Source organism: Argiope bruennichi, chromosome 3 (genome assembly GCF_947563725.1).
Source record: "Argiope bruennichi chromosome 3, qqArgBrue1.1, whole genome shotgun sequence".
In the NCBI taxonomy this organism is placed as follows: domain Eukaryota; kingdom Metazoa; phylum Arthropoda; class Arachnida; order Araneae; family Araneidae; genus Argiope; species Argiope bruennichi.
The window spans coordinates 136,300,966-136,319,957 of NC_079153.1; the positions used below are offsets into that span (position 1 = coordinate 136,300,966).

The 18,992-nt window shown below is 31.4% G+C and overlaps 1 protein-coding gene across 7 annotated transcripts in view; it reads right to left on the reverse strand.

Annotated features, from left to right (window-relative positions):
* Positions 1 to 18,992, reverse strand: part of LOC129963103 (uncharacterized) — a 166,992-nt gene that overhangs the window by 102,301 nt on the left and 45,699 nt on the right. For 2 of the 7 annotated variants that reach the window (XM_056077176.1, XM_056077170.1), the window contains exon 1: positions 6,173 to 6,322. The exons of 2 other annotated variants lie outside the window; for them this stretch is intronic. In XM_056077176.1, coding sequence (XP_055933151.1) covers positions 6,173 to 6,193 — 21 coding nt within the window. In that variant the 5' untranslated portion in view covers positions 6,194 to 6,322. Of the gene's footprint in view, positions 1 to 2,217; positions 2,351 to 6,172; positions 6,324 to 14,037; positions 14,156 to 18,992 lie in introns of those variants that run through there. 3 more of the 7 variants (XM_056077173.1, XM_056077177.1, XM_056077171.1) reach the window with 3 other exon arrangements.

The following is an 18,992-nucleotide window of genomic DNA, read 5'->3' on the forward strand; positions in this document are numbered from 1 at the left end:
AAAACAAGCGGAAAGAAAGGATAAAATTTATGGACGACAGAAAACAATTCAGGTTAAATTACATTTAGCCTCAATGCTGCAGACATTTTTCCTGCAAATATTCAAAAACGATAAGATTTGCCAAATTTATAGGTTCCAATTTATATTCCGTCAAGTTAGAAACGCGTAAACCTAATTCCCATAATGCAATTTTATAGATGCACACTAATTCACACACACTACCATGAGATGAATAAAGGAAAGTCTATATTGAAAACTATAGGAGGTTTAAACTAAACAAAACTTTAAACAATGTTTGTTTAACACAAGTTTGTTTAAACAAAGAATATTTTAAAAATATATTGTGACATTTCCGTTTTTCAAAATATAATGCAATGCTTTTAATGTGATCTGTCTAATAAGTTTTTCCAGAAAGACAAATTAATTTATAATATTTATAAAAGATGCAATGTTTCAGAGAAAGAAATAAGAATTTATCAAATTAGATGTTCATTCTAATCGTGGTCGAAAGGTGTGCCGATAGAGATAGGCAAACACTTTCAGTTGGAAAAATGCTTTCAGCGGTGTAAAGAATCAACTATCAGTCAATAAATGCACTGTGGACAAACGGTAAATGGTCTCTTAGCACCATTTGTTATATTTAGCAAATTTTTTATTTATTTTTTTGGCATCCTAACATTTAAAAATAAAGTTCTACTCTTCTACGGTTCGATCGACCGAATTATAGAGTTTCGAATTTCGTTTACCTTAATCTAATCAACGATCGAAAAAGCAACGCTCACTATCTGCTGCATCTTACTCAAGGCGGCGATAGAAATGATCTAAAATAATAATATTCAAAATCTCATAACTATCAACTGTAGTTGCAGAAAAATAGAACTTCTTTGATTAAAATGCTAGTTTTACAAGAATATGTTATTAAATATGACTGATAGAGCCAGAGAGATGCATACAGAATTGAACATACTTAAATTTAACATAAAATATAGTTCTTTACATATATTAAAGCTTCTTTTTTTTCAATTGGAAGGATATTCTTATCTTTAACATTTTAACCATAAGAGTGGGCATCCTGCATATTGCTAAGCATGGAACATTTTAGTAATAGTGGTTATTTGCTTTTATTTTAAATTTTCTCATTTTTTTTGTTAGACTGCCATGTATTTTGTTCCTTAGAATTGAAAATAATTATTAAATTATCATTTCCATATCATTAAAACTTACAATTTTTTCAGGAGCGAAACAACATATTCTGAACCAGGTTTTACATATAAGAAGGGGGAGAGGGGTAAATGAATCTCTGTTCTATGTTTCAAATATCTTCAAAAACAATGAAGGAGGTTAAAATATGCATTATCTATATTTTAACCTAGAAAGTTAATAAGTGCTTTAGCATACATACAAAGCACTAGTTTCATATGTTTACAAGCGGAGGAGAGGTATATTAAAAAATGATAAATAATATAGGACTTTGAACTTCGCTATGCATAGCACATGATTGATAAAACAACTGAAGTCACAAGTCGAAGTGAAACAGAAAAATACGATCGTTTTTCATCATGGTGAGTAGAAGTAAATCAGGACAATCTTTCCTAATAATTTTGCTACCAGAAAGGTTGTTTTAGGAAAGGATTCAAGGACAAACCTAATTCCAGTCACGCATTCATCTATAATGCATCTCTGACTGATTAAGGTATTTCTTTAAAAAGTGTATTTGATTACTGTTATAAGAGCAAGTTTTCGATAAAATATAAATATGGAAAGTCGTCAGTATTTTCATACTCACAAAAATTTAAGATAATATGACGAACCCGTACAAGATTCCCATATTTCAATTTAAATCTCGAGAGAGCGCACAAGCGAAGCTAAAAATGCACATTTAGAAACGACATCTGCAATACATCCGAAACTAAGATTTGGATTTCAGTGGGACCTATTTTCGCCTATCTTACTATCTATCAAGGAATTGAGCTCTAGTCTCACAAATGGAATTCTAACACAAGTCGAAGCTCTCATTACAAGTCAGAGGGTATAAATATTTCAGATAATCGATCTTCTTGACAGGCATCGAATTACTGAGGGATTATCTTGACGAACTTGAGTCTGATACAATGATAAAGAACCCTAACATGCACATAATTAATGTCCAACCGAGACAGAAACGCAACTTAAAAAAAGCTTACCATAAAATTAAAAGTAGGATACAGTTTCTCTCACCTTTTCAATCAGCATATGTTGCACTCCAAAATTACGTTCGCATTTCACACAAAATCAATATTTATAAATATAAAAAAATCTACGTCTTCGATGAAAGGAGTAAAATTCCGCCTTTCGATCGCGAAGAGCAATCATTTCGAATTGTGCGTCTGCAACATGGATTTCGCTTTTCTAGCAGTCAAACAGAGACGGGCTCTCGATTTTTCCTTAACAATTGGTAGATATATTCAACAGTCACTGAGGTGCGAATTCCCTCCTCCTCCTGGGTGACCTTGACTCTTACGGAGGTGAACAATGAGAAGGAAAAAATGCAAATTCCACTTTGCCTATGGAACTGGCGAGAAGGAAGAGTCGCGCAAATTGCACTTTTGCAATGCAACATTTTTGTGTCCAGGAGAAAAATAACATTAATCCGTGATAAAAGTAGCGCAGTGAATTTAAGGTAATTTCCTTAATTCATTAATTCATAAAATATTTGAAACAATCAAAATTTCTAAACGAACTACAAATTATTTTAAGGATTCAATAGAAGTTTTGGCACAGCTAAGAAAGCTTCCACCTTTCAAAGAAACGAGGGCTGGTATTTACAATAGGATGAAGGACATTTCAAAGAGCGCATTAGAACACTCCACAATGCACAAAAATATTAAAACTTTTTATAAGACATACAAAATTATGGATGTAAATAAAAACAAAAACAAAACAAAATGACATTTTAGTTAACAAATGCAAAGTTAGGAAACATTTAACGAGCCAATAAAAACTCTATTCCGTAAAAATAATTAAAATACAAAGCAATGAATACAACAGGAATTCATAATTTTACTTCATAAGTCCCAATTAGCTCCAAAAAATTTACAACAAAATATTAGTCTCCTCGGCGCTAGTAATCAATTATAATATTGTCTATCAGTAGTAAGAACAACTGATAGCCTTTCCCCCTATATTATATAAATTAGTAAAATAATCATCTTTCTATCAACGCCGTAACAAAAATAGTGTTATGTGTCAGTGCCAAGTAATCTAGTAATAAATGGGAGTAGATTTAACAAAAAGTAAAGCACTGTAACTTCCAAAGAGAAATTTCGCCTCTAAATTATTTATTAAATGACACTCAGTTCTACATCGTGGAAATGAATGAAAACATGAGGGTACATACAACAAAAAGCAGCGATAAGGAGATCCGTATTCAATGTCGATGATTCTTTACCTTCCGGGTGTAACTCCCGCTGTAATCAAGTACATGGCAAATGCAGTTACCTAATAAATTCAGGAGCGCCATGTTGCACTTATATGTGTCATTATTTAACTTACAAAAGCAAGTGAAAAAAGGATAAAAAGAAAATATAGCGAAAAGAGTTTGTTCTGTTACTTGACTTTTATCGGCAAACTAAGTTTTGCTCAGGAGTCAAGACTGAATGCAAATGACATTACAGTTCCTCGCTTACAACAGGTTTTTTTCCCCCCGAACTGTGATCACAGTTTCCTGCTTGCTATGTGTTAAATTCTAGGGTTTTCTACGGTCATATCCAACGATTTCGATAAAGGCTTTGTTAGCATCGCTGCCAAGCAGTTAAAAGAATCTTTTTATAGCTTATACGGGTCTAGTGCACGTTAAATCAATCGGGGCCAAACGTCCTCACGCTTGTGTGGTGTGGAAGTTTGGAGAGGAAGGTGTCAGCTCAGGTTTCGTTTTGGTCATCTGACCGCGGTTCAAAATTATGTCGTCCGTCCCAAAATAGCCTTAGTGTTGCTTTGAAACAGGACGTTAATATAACTGAACTAAGCTAGCTTAAGAAAATTGTTCACTGTAATCTGTTATAGGCATTTCCGCATACCTTTACTTCTTACGAATTATGGCATCCTGCATATTTATCGACAGCAATAAAAAGTTTATTGCTTTTTGAGAATTTAGATTCAGTTCTAGTTGGTAGGAAGAGATTTCCCTTTATGTCTTTGAAATTTCTCCTGATATATATATATATATATTTTTTTTATGCTGTTTCTGAATGCTATCCAAGATTCCCTGGATGACTTTCTTGAAGAGTTTATTTTTCATCTAAAAGAACTACTTAACGGATTAGCACCTACTAATCTGGATCTTCTATTGGAAAAAAATGAAAAAGGCTGATCCTTTACTTCTGATGATGCTTAATTGATGCATAAATTGACAGCACTTTCATCAAAAACAATGAGTTTAAAGCTTTTTTTATGGGAAAATTCTTCCCTAGAATTTTAAGCTTTCATAAATAAGGTAGGTAGTTTGTGATGAAAAAAAAAAATCATATATATTGCAGGTCATATTTAATGAGAAAACAGCTTGAAGTTCCTCAATCAAAAAAAAAAAAAAAAAAAAAAAAAAAATCGCCAATATAATTAACTTTATACTTGTAGTTAGTCAGTACAGCAAAAGATTCTTATGTAGGATCCTCGATTCGATATCGTTCCAATTCGGATTCGATTTTCCCCTCTCACTTTCGATAGATCGAAGGATGAAAAGTCATCTCACTTTGCAGCAACAGAGGTGCGCGGGGAAATTATTTATTTTCCCACGGGAATAAGAGGAAAATGGGTACGGGGATGGGAAGGGAGGGACGGCCTTCAAAAGGCACTTTTTTTCAACGCAATAAAATAAAAATCGGAAGACTTGAAAACGCAGAGAATGTTCATTCGCGTACTTCCGGTATTTCGAAGACCCTTTGGATAATAAATCGCCCACATCTTTTGGTGAAAGCATCGTTTAAGCACATATTTTGGAACGGAAATTTCACTTAAAACAAGCGCGCGGTAAATTCATAAATGCGCAGAAACTGAAATGAAAAATGATGACAAAGGAAATTATTATTACATTCTATTAAGATGAATTTTAGTCAAATGACGTCGATCCCCATTCCTCAATCATTACAACTGAATTGCGTAATTTTTTAAACCAAACTAAATATTATTGAAATTTTAATTCTTAAAAATCATGTACTTAAATAAAAGCAAGAAAAGTCAGTAAAACACAGGAAAGCGTACTAATCTAATTAGTAAGACCTAAAAGTAATGAAAGAAACAGAGGATATAAAATATGATTAAAAATATCCGGGCACAGTATGAAGTATTGATGAAAGTAGAAACCATTATAGGTTTTCTGCGAGACGGGGTTGAGCCCAAATCATTTTCTGGGTGGTTTTCTAAATGCTCCCGTAAGCGAATTTTAACTGCAAATCGCGAATTCAAGCTTATTTTTACACGGTAAAAGGCATTTTCGGGGATATTTGAGAAAAAAAAATGTAAACTGGAAAATGACCGTTTATTTTTTATTATATAGCGTACTATAGTTCGTCAACAGATTCTGAGACGACCGCATTTCGACGATTCCATCTCATTAAGGGGTGAAACGCGGAACGATGAGTGCATTTCCGGTATTCCCTTTGACCTTGGATTTCATCTATTAGATACTAGTAAATGTAAACATTTCCTCCTTTCATCTTTCCTTTCACCTCTATTTTGACGAATTAAACCCATCCTAACGCATGCGCAAAAGAGCGGAAGGTTTTACAATCCGTTGCTGAACTATAGTCGCCTTTGGCTACCAACTTGAATTCGCAAAGATTAAGAGTTTCTAAAACTGTCATTTAAGAATTATGTTTTTTGTCTCTAAAGAGTATTTTTAAACTTGAAATTTTAAAAGATAACATATACTATTTTAAAAACTTTACACCGTTCTGTTCATTATGCAATGCATAGTCCTCATTTTCTGTCATCTCACCTAAAATTTGAACTATATTTTGAAAAACGGGAATGGTTAAATTTTCAGATTAATTAAAAAATAGAGTTGTCTTAAAATCATACTCGTAACTCATAAATAATCAGAAAGTTTATTTATTTGGCATCTGCGGGAGACATTCGGAAACCCCATCAGTAAGTGCGTTTATATGATAAAATAAAGTGGAAGCCGTGTCATGCTTACATCTCCAAGTGCAGTTGGCATCCATACGGAGACGTTGCCGTACCGATATTATTGCTTAATAAAAATTCCGAAAACAAACGCTCATTTGGTGGCTTTCCAGCAGCAGCAGAAGAGGAGGATCCAAGGCATAGAGCAGTATCGCAGCTCTACGATCCAGGGCAGCGGGTTCTTGTCTGCGCGATTGCCAGAACAGGATTCGTGCCAACAGAGGCGGAAGGGGGGGGGGGACTGTGCATTTCCACAACAAACGGGGGGAGGGGTAAAAGTTTCATTTCACTCCGATTCCGCATTTCGATCCTGCAAGGACGATGGCTGCTGCATTCGAAAACAAACGAAATTGCCCTCCTGACGCTTATCTAAAAGGGCGCTTTTTATATTTGCGAGATTTCGATTACGCTATCTCTTTGTTCAACATTTATCTCTGAACAGGTTATTGGATAGCGTTGAGATAAGGGTTGTTTTGTATGCGAGCGAAATACAAAGACGAGAAAAAAACAAGTCTCCTCTTAGTTCAGCTCCAAGAATAGCGATTTAACGGTCATTTCTTAAGGAAATAAATGAAGAAATTATTGCATTAAAAGGGAAAATCTATTTTCAGTTTGCATTTTTATTTAATACTGAAATCTTACCTAAAGAATCCTACATAACCAAATTGTACTTTAAAAAATTCGTTGGAATTAGATTTGATTCCCACTCATTTACAAAAAAAAAATTTAAAAAAATCCGTTAATTTTTTATTTTTTTTTAAATTGAATATCAAAGCACAATATATTTCTTACAAATAGATAATGGGTTACTGATAAATGCCGATGATTTTAAAATAAGCAATGCTGCTTTATATTTCTTTTGAATCGCAAATGAGCGACACATAATATTCCTAAATAAAAATAGGGCAATCAATAAAAATTGATACAATGTCAATTTTGCTCGCGTCTCGTTTCCTGAATGATAAAAAAGCATTGATAATTTCGAAGAATTTAGAGAGGAAGGAATTTAGGTTAAACGCGACTACATTAGTAGAAATAAAGCGATTCTTCGTTGTTGTTTATATATTTCAAGCATTGATCATCAAATCACAATTCAACTTCGAAAGCTATTAAGCAGAAACTAAATTAGTTAACGAAGTTACTGTAGAAAACGTCCAATAACATTGAAAGTGGTCATAATTCAAGGTACGATTGTATTAATGAATTTTGCTAAATAAGCATAAAAATTTACTACTGTGTTTTTCTATTTTTTTATTTTCTGTTATGTAAACAAAGCAAATTATATTATTCCCCTATAGTATATAAACAAAGTATGGCAATCATGAAAAAAACTCGATCTCGGGATTTTAACACATTTCTATATTTCAGGCTTTGAGCTGGATGGATGAAATTTGGTGTGCTATCTTTACATCAAATTTGTACTTTCGATCACATTTTGAATGAAATCCATCAGATTTGTCATACAAATCTGGAAATAAAATCCTATGATTTCCCTATGTGTATGTAGTATAGGATATTCGCAAACAGCATCCATGTACTAGTTAGAATAATACTCCCAAGGTTTTATTAGCGAAAAAAAGCAAAGGAAAGTGAACAACGATTAGAAAATACTACCTGATTTAATAGTACATTAAATGAATGTTTATATTCACATATAGAAGGGAAAAAAAACTATTTCTCTGTTAAGGAAAAAAATACTGATTACTACCTCATATTCTAATTTAAAGTCACACAAAATTAAGAATTCCGTTGAAATAAAACATAAAATTATTGCTATCTTGATACAAATCATTTAATAATTACATAACAAAAACCTTTTTCTTTTTTTTTTTTGCCAATTCAAACATTTGAGCATTAATTTCATCAACTGCTGTAAATTATTCAGAGAGCAGTTGTATTTTCTTCTCTTTTACAATAATTTAATTTGCAAAGTTGCTTTGCATTTGTTGAACTTTTTCTTCCTGTACTTTCTTCTGCCTTTCTATAATAGTTAAAGTGCGCTAATTTTGCATAATGTAACATATCTTTTGAAGTCGAAACATTTAAGACGGCTTCATAAAACACAGTTCATAGATTAATTAAAGAATCAAACTTTCAACTTGGATATCTCTATCAACCCTCCAGCTGCTTATCCCGCAATTTCTGCAGGTTGACAATCAGTCCTCCATTTTTTTTTATTGCATCCCGCGTTTTTCGCAGCCTCGAATGTTTATTTTTACAATTACATGTTTTTATTATATTACATATTATTACTATTGAGTAAATCGGTTTACTTTGTTTGAAGAATATTTGAACTTATTTGCGAACATTGCATCTAAATGGCGATTTCAAAAATTACGCAGTCATAGGGTTAATACTGAATACCTTTATCATATGACAACAGAAGAAATTTTTATAACTTTTCAATCAGAAACATTACATCAGAAAACATTAGAATAGAAATTATTTAAATAAAGTTATTCATTAAATAAATCAAGTTATTTTTCGTATTCACTTCAGTTTTTTTAAGACAATTTCAAATTGGATTTTTGCACAATCATTTGCTTTTCACACAATACTGCATTAAAAACACGAATTTAAACAAGATACAGCTTTTAAAAAAAATGACATTTTTTTTAAAATTTTTTATTCACACATATGCTATTCACACCCTCTGCTAAAAAGTATTTTTTTTTTTTTTCAGTTTCAGAAGCTCTACTAATATCTTTTTCCCCCTCAATCTTGAAAATTGGACTGTTCTATACAGAAAGGTTGAGTATGTAGAAAGTGATGAGCTTCCACGGTTTTCACAATCGAGAATGTTTTAGAACTACGGCGATAATCTAATGTCTCTAAGCAATGTTTAAAGATATCAGCACATTTTAGTCGGAAAAATAATTTTTTTTTAATGTCCCGTTCTTTCCTGGTTTTTAAGAAAAATTTCAAAATTCCCTAACATTTCTCCTGTGTTAGAGACGATTTTTAAATTTGTGTTTTCCCGATTTTCTTGGTGTCGTGGCAGCGCTGTCCATTGGAAATTTGAGTGTCTGTTTATACGAGTGCCATTAAGCAAGGTAACAACAAAAAATAGATCAGGAAGGATAAAACTTGGTGTATCTCAAAATATCTCAAAAATGCAAAAACTTAGGTAAGTGAAATTTGTTATGTCATTTTGTTATTTAAATCGTCGATTTCAACGTACAAGAACCATTTATAATGCGTACTCAGTTTTCTTCACTTTACCAAGAAATATTGTGCAAAATGAGCATTTGGCGACTTTCACGGCCTTGTCTGCAATTTTTAGGCGGCGGGGAGAAATAGGGAAGAAGAAATTTTTATTAGGAGGATCCCTTTATTATGGAAGAGGAAATCTCGGGGAGAGCCTTCCTGCGGGTTTTTCATGCGACTAATCAAAATTTTTGAAAGACATCAATCTGAACATTTTCATTAAAATTTCTTAAATATCCAACTAAACTTCTCTCTTTCATTATGGGAACAGTGGAAATTGAAATAAGCAAAAATGGACAGATACATAAAATTTCCTTTTTATCGTTTCCTCACCAAAATATATGTCTATATTCAGATAAAATAGTGTTGTATTTTTCAATAAAATGCATATTTCAAAGGCCAAGAGAATAAAAGCAAGTTTTAATGACTTTCCTCAAATGATATTGTAATTAAATTTAAATATCTTTGCAATGTTTCAGGTGTCTTCATTTTTGACAAATTTAGATAGAATTGATAATAAAGAGTTATTTTAAACATTAAAAGAAAATAGGATATTCGTTTTATATTTCGAATTTTTTTAGATAATTAAAAGTCAATTTTAGTTCCAAAAGACAAAATTCTTATGAAAAGTCAGTAAGTGTGCATTAAAATATTTCTAAAAAATTAGTATTTAATTGGTATTATAAATCATAAAGTTTTATTCCAAATAAATTTAAATTGGGTAATAAAGTAAAAATAACAGAAAAAATTAAAAACTGAGTCACCTAGAATATTTTTTAAAAATTATATATCTTTTAATTTTTTAAAAATAATATTTCGTCTTAAAAAAATTTTTTTAATGAAATGTTTGATGATGTATTTATATTTTAATACATATACATAAAAAATTCCGTAATTCTAAGTGAACAATTCCCAAAAATGCCTAATAGAGTATACCGTAAAGATTTCTACAGTCTTTTTTTTTTGTTATTGTTTTATATATTATTTTTTTTCACCATTTTATTTATATCCACAAGGAACTTTTCTCTTGCCACGCATAGATTGGATCGGTTTGCTGTAAAGGAGTCACAGGTGAAGTTCAAGAAACGACTCATTTAACCTCCCCTCCAAGAAGGAGGCTTGCATTTCCTAAGAAAGAAAGAATTCCTAGAAAGCTTCATTAAAATTATTCATTTGGTCAATGAAACTATTTTCCTGGCCAGTTTTTGATGCCATATTCACTGTCATATTTTTTTATACAGAAATATGCAGACAATTCAGCTACATTTCTGTTTAAAGAGTTTCATAGCAATGGATAAACTTTAATGCATTTTACTGGTCTTTAAGATGGTTAAATGTTTCATTGAGATGCAATGAAAAACACGAATAGTTAAATTTACAAATTTAAATGGCATTCTCTTCCATTTTTAGACGTACACGTGTTTTTATTTGTGGAAAAGCATCCACGATGCGCGTAAACGAATCAAATTTAGTAAAATTCAATCAATCGAAATGTATCAGCCGAACTGCAAAATTTTCAAATATCGTAAAAAATTGCTCAGATTTTGAATGTTGAAATTTGACCGACCGTTTTAAGGATGAAATTTTAATGTTATTCTATATGCTTATGATCAAGGAGGAAAACGGGAGTCAGTTTTACAAATGTAATGGAGTTTTCAACATTTTCGAAGTATTACACTAATGGAGTCTAGTTTGCGGACATTTAATTTAAAATTCAAACAGCAGAGAAAGTAATACTACAGGCGAGAGGGAAGCAGACACGCAATATTACTAAGGTCGGTAAGGTTGGGCTCCCAGAGAGCGAGCGAAGTGATGACGTCAGACTGAAAGCACGCTTCTTCGCCCCCCCCCTCCAAAAAAAAAAATTAAGCCAAGTATATTTAATGTTGCTGTTATTGAAAATTCTTAAAATGTCACATATTATGAAATAAAAAAAATTGGAATATTTAATAATAAATTGTAATAAAACTCAAAAATCCATCTGCCTGATATGTATCTATGCAAGAAAAGATGAAGTATTAAAATAAATAATCCCTAAGTTTTAAAAATAAAACCATCTCTAGTTTAACCAGTGGACGATTATTACGGAATAATTTTATTTGATTAATAAAATACACATTCGTCTGAATTACAGTGTATCACTCCATCCATCTAAAAACGAAATCAACTATTTTGGTTGTTGTTGTTGTGCGATGTTTGTAGCGCAAGGACCACAATTGACCATGCTGCGCCAAGCAAATGGTAAACACATAAAAATAGAATATATTAGTATATGATACTTTTAATAGATTTATTAAAATATAAAAGCAGATAAAAATAAAAACATGTATAGTATAATAATGCAATACTATAAAATAAACTTCTCTGAACAAATAGTAGATGAATGATATGAAACTAATAAATAATAAAATAAAAATAATGTTAACAATACTAAATGTAAATATAAAAGCTAATGGACTTTAAAAACTTAAAAAGATTCGGGCGGTATCAACTATTTTGGAGTGTCGTCTTAAGACGACAGGGGACTCTGAAATAAGCAAAAATGGACAGAAACATGAAATCTTATGCTTATCGTTTCCTCACCAAAATATATATATTTATATTCAACTAAAATAGGGTTATAAGATATATTGTTCAATAAAATAAACATTTTAAAGGCCTAGAGAGAGAAAAAAAGATCTTTGAATTAATTTCCTCAAAACGATATTAGATTTAAATATCTTTGAAATGTTCCAGGTGTCTTAATTTTTGAAGAAATTAAAAAGAATTGTAAAATTTCGGTTCAACATGAAAAGGAATGCATTTTATATTTCGAGTTCTTTTAGATAGTTAAAAGCCGAAATTACTTCGGAAAAACATAAAATTCTTATGAAAACTCAGTAAGTGTGGATAAAAATATTTCTTAAAAATTAGCATGAAATTGGAATCACAAAATCATACACAATTTTATTCCAAATAAATTTATATTGGGTCATAAGGAAAAAATAGTACAAAAAATTAAAAACTGAGTCGCCTGGAATATTTTGAAATTTTAAAAAAATATGCACTTTTTAATATTTAAAAAATAATACAGTTCGTTTCAAAGAGTATTTTAAAGATACTTGACGTATTTATATTTTAATACATATGCATGAATTCATAACTCTGAGTTAATAATTCGCAAAAATGCCTAATAGTCCACTGCCCCCATTAAACTAATTTATAGCTTTGAATAAACATGACCAAAATAGCATTTTTTTTGGACTTAGAAATCTAAAAAACTAAATGCTAGCAAGGATCTGTATGGAATTAAATACGACGATATTTTTTTATAAAAAATAAAAGCAGGAAAGTTTTTTGTGAGCTTTCAAAATATATATATTAGTATTTCAATACTGTTATTTGAAGCAAATATGATTTATACAAAATATACATATACAAAATATCTACTCTTACTGGAACCCAGTCGCCAATTCCCAAATCCTCCGTAATAAGCAAATATATCTAATAAGAAGAATAATCTAAATGAAGTAAATAAATATATATTTCATGTAATTTGTATCGCTGAATATTCTGATAAATTTCGAATTTTAAATTTTTATATAAACCCTAGGTTCGATAAGCCATATTTAATAAAATATCCTTGAGATGCTAATATTTCAACAGGAAAAAGTTCATTTTTCGCGATTAAAACTGACTGAGTTATGAAAAGAGGCTTGCAAAATAATCAAACATGCATTAGAAATATAGACTGTGTTAACCCTTTGTACTCTGAAAAGTAATAAGAAACATTATTACACATATGTGAGTATTAAGATTCCTTTTAAGGCTTTAAAAATCTCGGAAATAATTGCAATTACCATTTCTAAAAATTATTGTGAAAATTTTTACTATTACTTTTATAATAATCATTATCTAATGTGAAATCGATGCATCCTTTTCAATGGTAGTCAGACTGGACAGAGGCGTGCAAGGGGTTACACCGACTTCAAATCTCTCCGATACTCCTCTCATCATTTAAGGACAAAATTGATCTGACATTCGTCCTCTTCGATACTAAAATCTCATTATCACGTGAGCTGGCAACGACTTCAGTATAAAACTTATTCTTCCCAAATTTAATTTAATGGCTATTCTTTAAGCTATTTCGCGTACAATAAGTTTGTTCCGATGTTACGGCGTTTTTAAATGGCGATCATCGCGCTCCAAAACGGGAGGAAATATTAAATTAGCGGCAGACTAGCTGTCGCTTTCTTTTCAATATCAACGGGTCTCACCGAATGCTAGTTTGCCACTTTCAAATCTGCGTAAGTATAATAACGAAATAAAAATTAAACATGCAGCGTGAGTATAGAGATGGGAAAAAATAATATTCCATCTGCCATCTTCTCAATACCCGAAAGCCGTGTTAGAAAAAAAATTAAGACTCTTTCGTTGATGCAAAAATTATGTCTAAAAATAATTTTCATATAGTTCAAAACTTAATTTTTACATAGTTAGTTATAGTAATTTTTATATAGTTACAGTTCAACTGCGTTGTTTGTCCTTTTTCAGTTTGAAGTTTAATTTCAGAATTGTAAACGAAAGCATTATGAAGTAGACAATGTAGAGATATTTTCCAATTCTCCTTTAGGATCATTTCAAAGACACGTTCTTTACGCAGTGCTACAAATTACATCAAATACAGTTTACCTGTTTTTAAGGAAATCCCGCTGTTTCTATAGGAACGAGAGACTATAGAGAGCGCGCGCTTAGCAGGCACCTCCGGAAATAAATGAACGGTGTGCAGGACGCCGATTGGTGTTCACACTGAGATGGATCAAAAGTGCGGGAAGCAGGCAAAACCCATTGAAGCAGAGCGTAACAGGCTGGCGAGAGAAAAGAGGCTAATTTCCTCGCAGAACCCGTTTTTTTTTTTTTTTTAATGAATGGACTCGAGGAGTAACTAGTAACGCTCGCAGATCGTTAGAAAAGCAGCCTAGACGCATGTTAACTGCGGGATAATTAGCTGCCCATCAGACTGGAAACAAAAGGATGGATACAATCGAAGTCGAAGCGCGCACTTAAAGAGCAGGAAAATTGAAAATTATTTTCTGCTCCTGAAGAAAGTAATCGCTAAAATCTGAAAATCACGGCAAATGAGTAAATGTTTGTGATTCGTGTTTCTCAACCCCGGCATTCCAAATGAACCCTCTAACCGACATTTTCCCGCATATCCGATTAATTTAACAACCATAACGATCGATATTTCGGTTATAGAGTAAAAGCATACCTTTTCACCCATATACAGGCACCTCATAAAAGTTTCAGATCTATCTGCATAATACATATATTTACAAAAAAAAGACAAGTTTGTTTTTGAAATCTTTGGTCCACTCTTCAAACGGGAATATGAAGTGAAAAAAATCGCCAATTGTTTGAATTCTAGTGTCAAGTATTATTTTTTCATTATTTCTGGGAAGCAAATCCATATGCTACTTTCATACAAAAAGGTTTAGACAATTATAAGTTATTTGCATACTTTGTTTGATGAAAATCGAGTGGTTCATATTTCAAAAGATATTTTTTTTTTTATTTATTCAGGATTAGTCTAATTTACGAATCGTATTTGCATTATTTTAGAAAGATCTAATTGCAGTGTTCACATGACACAGGATTTTTCCCGATAATACTCAACTTCTAACCAGAAGACAATATAAATAGAATAACCTTAATTTGAGTTTAGTTATATTAACGTCCCGTTTTAAAGCAACACTAGGGCCTTTTGGGACGGACCTCGTAATTTTGAACTACGGTCAGATGACGAGGACGACATTTGAGCTGGCACTCCCTTCACCAAAATTCCGCACCACACTAGCGGGTTGACATTTGGCCCCGACGGATTTAACGTGTACCAAATCCGCTTACACGACGGATTTTCGGTGGAATCGGATCTCGAACCTGAAACCTCCGGTTGCGAAGCCTTACCACCAGGCCACCGCGACCCTAGAATAACCTTAAAGAGATCAAATTCCCATTAGAAGCAAGAATAGTAGAGATCCATTTAAGAGTCTAAAACAAAACTTTCCTTATGGATAATTTACACGCAACTGCAGCAATTTCAGATTTTTTGCAGTTTCCTACATCATGCTACTGGAATGTAATAATTTATTAATGAGCAAATGCAAAAGGCTCAGAAAAATGCATGAAAGAATTGGGAAAAGGAGTAACTACATGTAACGACTACGCTCTTCGCATAACTGATTTGTTTATCTCTTGGATCTAAAGAATGGAAGCAATTCCGAATCCGTGCAAAAGATTTCGCGCATTTGGCGAAATCACAATGAATGCATGAATGCGATTTACATTAATCTACATTTTCAGTAAGTAACAAAACCATAACGTCTTGTTTGAACCAGGCAGCTTATATCGCTTCATTACCACACAACTGTTCCTGCTCGTTATACAATTATACTCTTAACCACTCGCTTTCCACTTCTCTCTAAATGGCTGCGGCCTCTGACTTACGATGATAAAAAATGAAGACTTAAAGTTGGAATAAAAATATTTAGGAAAATTCACTTTTTCGAGCAGAAGGATCCGGAGCACTTCCAGATTCCTCAATCTGATAAACGTCTCGGCGACGGTTCATTGGGTTCTCCGTCTATCAGTTAAAATCATCTTCCATTTGTTTGCAACCAACAAGCGGTTGATTTTTATCTACTCCTAATCGAAGAGAAAACGATGTCAAATTCTAAAATTCCTCGTTTTCCAAACACGGGCCAAGGAGTTCCGCTAGTTAGTAGGATGCAACACAAAATAACAAGTCAATGATACTGGAAGAGATGATAGACGTTGTAGGTCAACAATGAGGCAGAAGTCGCTGAAACGTTTTACTCATTTAATTTGAGTATATAAATTGCAACTGAACAATAACATTTTTACGATGCTAACAATTTATTTACAGGAATTCATTCATTTATTTGTATAAGTAGTGCTTGGAGACAGAAACAAAATATTGTTCCCTATTTTTTAAGAACGTAACTGCGTTAAAAAGTAGATTTTTTTGAAAAATTATGATTTTTTTTTTAAATTTAATATTCTTAATGTTTGAACAGCTTTCTTCACAAAACCGTTAGAATTTTGTTTTTAAGTCTATTTTGGGGAAATTACATTGCATACGTTTTTAATGCTATTTTGCATCTTTAGATGCTATTTTCTCAAATTCTAGTCTTTGACACAATTTTCTGAGGAAAACTTCATAAATTACATTTTAATGCATATTTTCGCTCAAATTTGGTATAATAATTTCTCTATATGTTCTGCAGTTCCTAGACTAGAGAATAAGTCATCTATTTTTTTTTTTTTTTTTTTTTTTTTAGATATTTTTTATAGCTGTTTTTAGTGCTTCGCAGTGTGAAAAAAAAATTGAAAATTTTGTGTTATTCATCCGTCGAATCCCAATATTTAAAGAATGGATAGAAATAGAGCTCATTTTTTTTTTTTTTTATTATTATTCAGGAGCTATAAAATATATTTTTTAAGCTATCTGCAGCATTTTAAGCAAATCATTTGATAAATCTCTTAAACTAGAAAATTTTTACTTTATACTTTTTTTGCCAAAAAAAGGCTATTTTTTTTTCTAATTTTTGAAAAACATTTGCCACTTAACTGGTATATTTTAATTTCACAGATGCTTTTTAATCTTTTATATGCAAATATTCAAAAATATAATTAGTTTCGAACGGTTTTCAAAAAATTCATCCCGAACATAGTCATTTACCTTAAGCACAGCATACCAATTCGTATATCAAAGTAAAATTAAACATGAATTTTTTTTTAAAAAAATAATAGCATCCAAACTTGTTTTTCAAAATGCTGTTTTTATACCTTTAAAATGTATTACAGATGATATTACTTGTAATTTTACAATTAAATTTCGTATGTCTATTTAGTTTATAGTTTTTTATGTTAGTTTTACACAATGAACTTCAATACTTTTTCTGCAATACGATAGGTTTTGAACAAACTTTTTCTTAAGGAACCAAATCGAAATTTTAGTATTTATAAATGATAATTTTTCTGTAACTTTTTACAGAAATACAAAAAAAAAAAAAAGAAGTTAGTTCCTCCAAATTTTAAATATTCAGCACTCGAACAATGTATATTTTGTAACCTGTGCCAATAAGGAATAATACTTTGCTTGCACTGGAATGTCTTAATTTTTTTTAACGTTTTAATTAATATTTAAAAAATGTTTGCATATAAAAGAAATCTTAGTAATAGGCTTCAAGCAATCGAATACTAATATCGATAGCTATCAGTAGTCTAAACAGAATTATAGAAAAAATTCCATGAAAAAATACAATGGTTGATTATCAAAGATGCGATTGTGTGTATAAACGAGTTCAGCAAGCAAATAAGAAAAAGGTATTACTTTCACTGAACTTTCTGAGACAAAAGAAAAGTGAGCAGATGATCCAATGATAAGAATCAATAGTACAAACTTCTAATGAAAATTCACAAATTTAAAATAATTTGGTGAAAAATAAAACCCAGTAGTTATTACAGAGTTAAGACAACCCCGATTAAGGAAACTGCAAATCCAATCAAAAGCATACGAGCTAACAGAATTTCAAGTAAATGGCAATAATTAAAAGACTAACTTCAGCAAAGTTGAAAGACCAAAGAAATGCAATAAATTCATTGCATAGTGTAGCAGATTCAAATTCTCATACACATTAATTGACGAAGAATTATACAACTCTAAATGGAAAAAAATTTTACGCATATTAAACATGCATCAGTCAGATAGTTATTTTTAAATAAGAACACTATAATATTCAAAAACAATTTTTTTACATCCAATTTGACCCCATCGATAACGACCAAAAAATTCATTGCAATCAGTAAAAGAAAACTAGCGGTTTGTTTTGCCAGTATTGTTTGAAAATTATTATTACGTCGTAGAAAGCATTTATATTGCACTTGACGATGAAATGGTAGCAAAAAAAGGAAAAGTATAGCTTTCATTAATAATATTATTTGTTAATTCTCTTCTTAGACACATCGTTTGTGGCAACACTAATGAATAGCTTTCCGTTTTGTTTACCTTTTTCGAATAACGGAAATTTTTTGTCTCTGGGATAGCAATTTTCTGAGTACCCACACAATACACGTGTTAGCACTGCTTGTTTTCTTTAACCCTTTATTTACCGAATTATTTTACCATCAATTTTTCAAATTTATTTTTGAAGCCTCAGTTAAGTTTTGGTACAGAATAAACACAGGAAAAAAACTTATTAATTTAATTATTTTAATTAAAGAATTTTAATGTCAATTTTTAGGTGATATCTGCTGCTTTCTTTTGGAAATATGTTCTTCGTGTTCTTGCAAATATTGTTAGAAAAAAGTCATATTAGTGAAGATATCAGCTGGATTTAAATAGTACTTTAAAGTACCGTCGGTATATAAAGGGTTAAATAGTAGTGGAGCGTCCAGAGATAGTTCTCGGTTTGTGGTTAGAACGATTGAATGCTACATTTTGCATATTCATGATATATCAGAATGACGCTGATATATATTGAAAAAGATTGCATGAAATCTAGAGCTGGAATTAGAATCTAGACTAAAATTGGCAGCATTAAAAACATTGTTTCTATAGATGC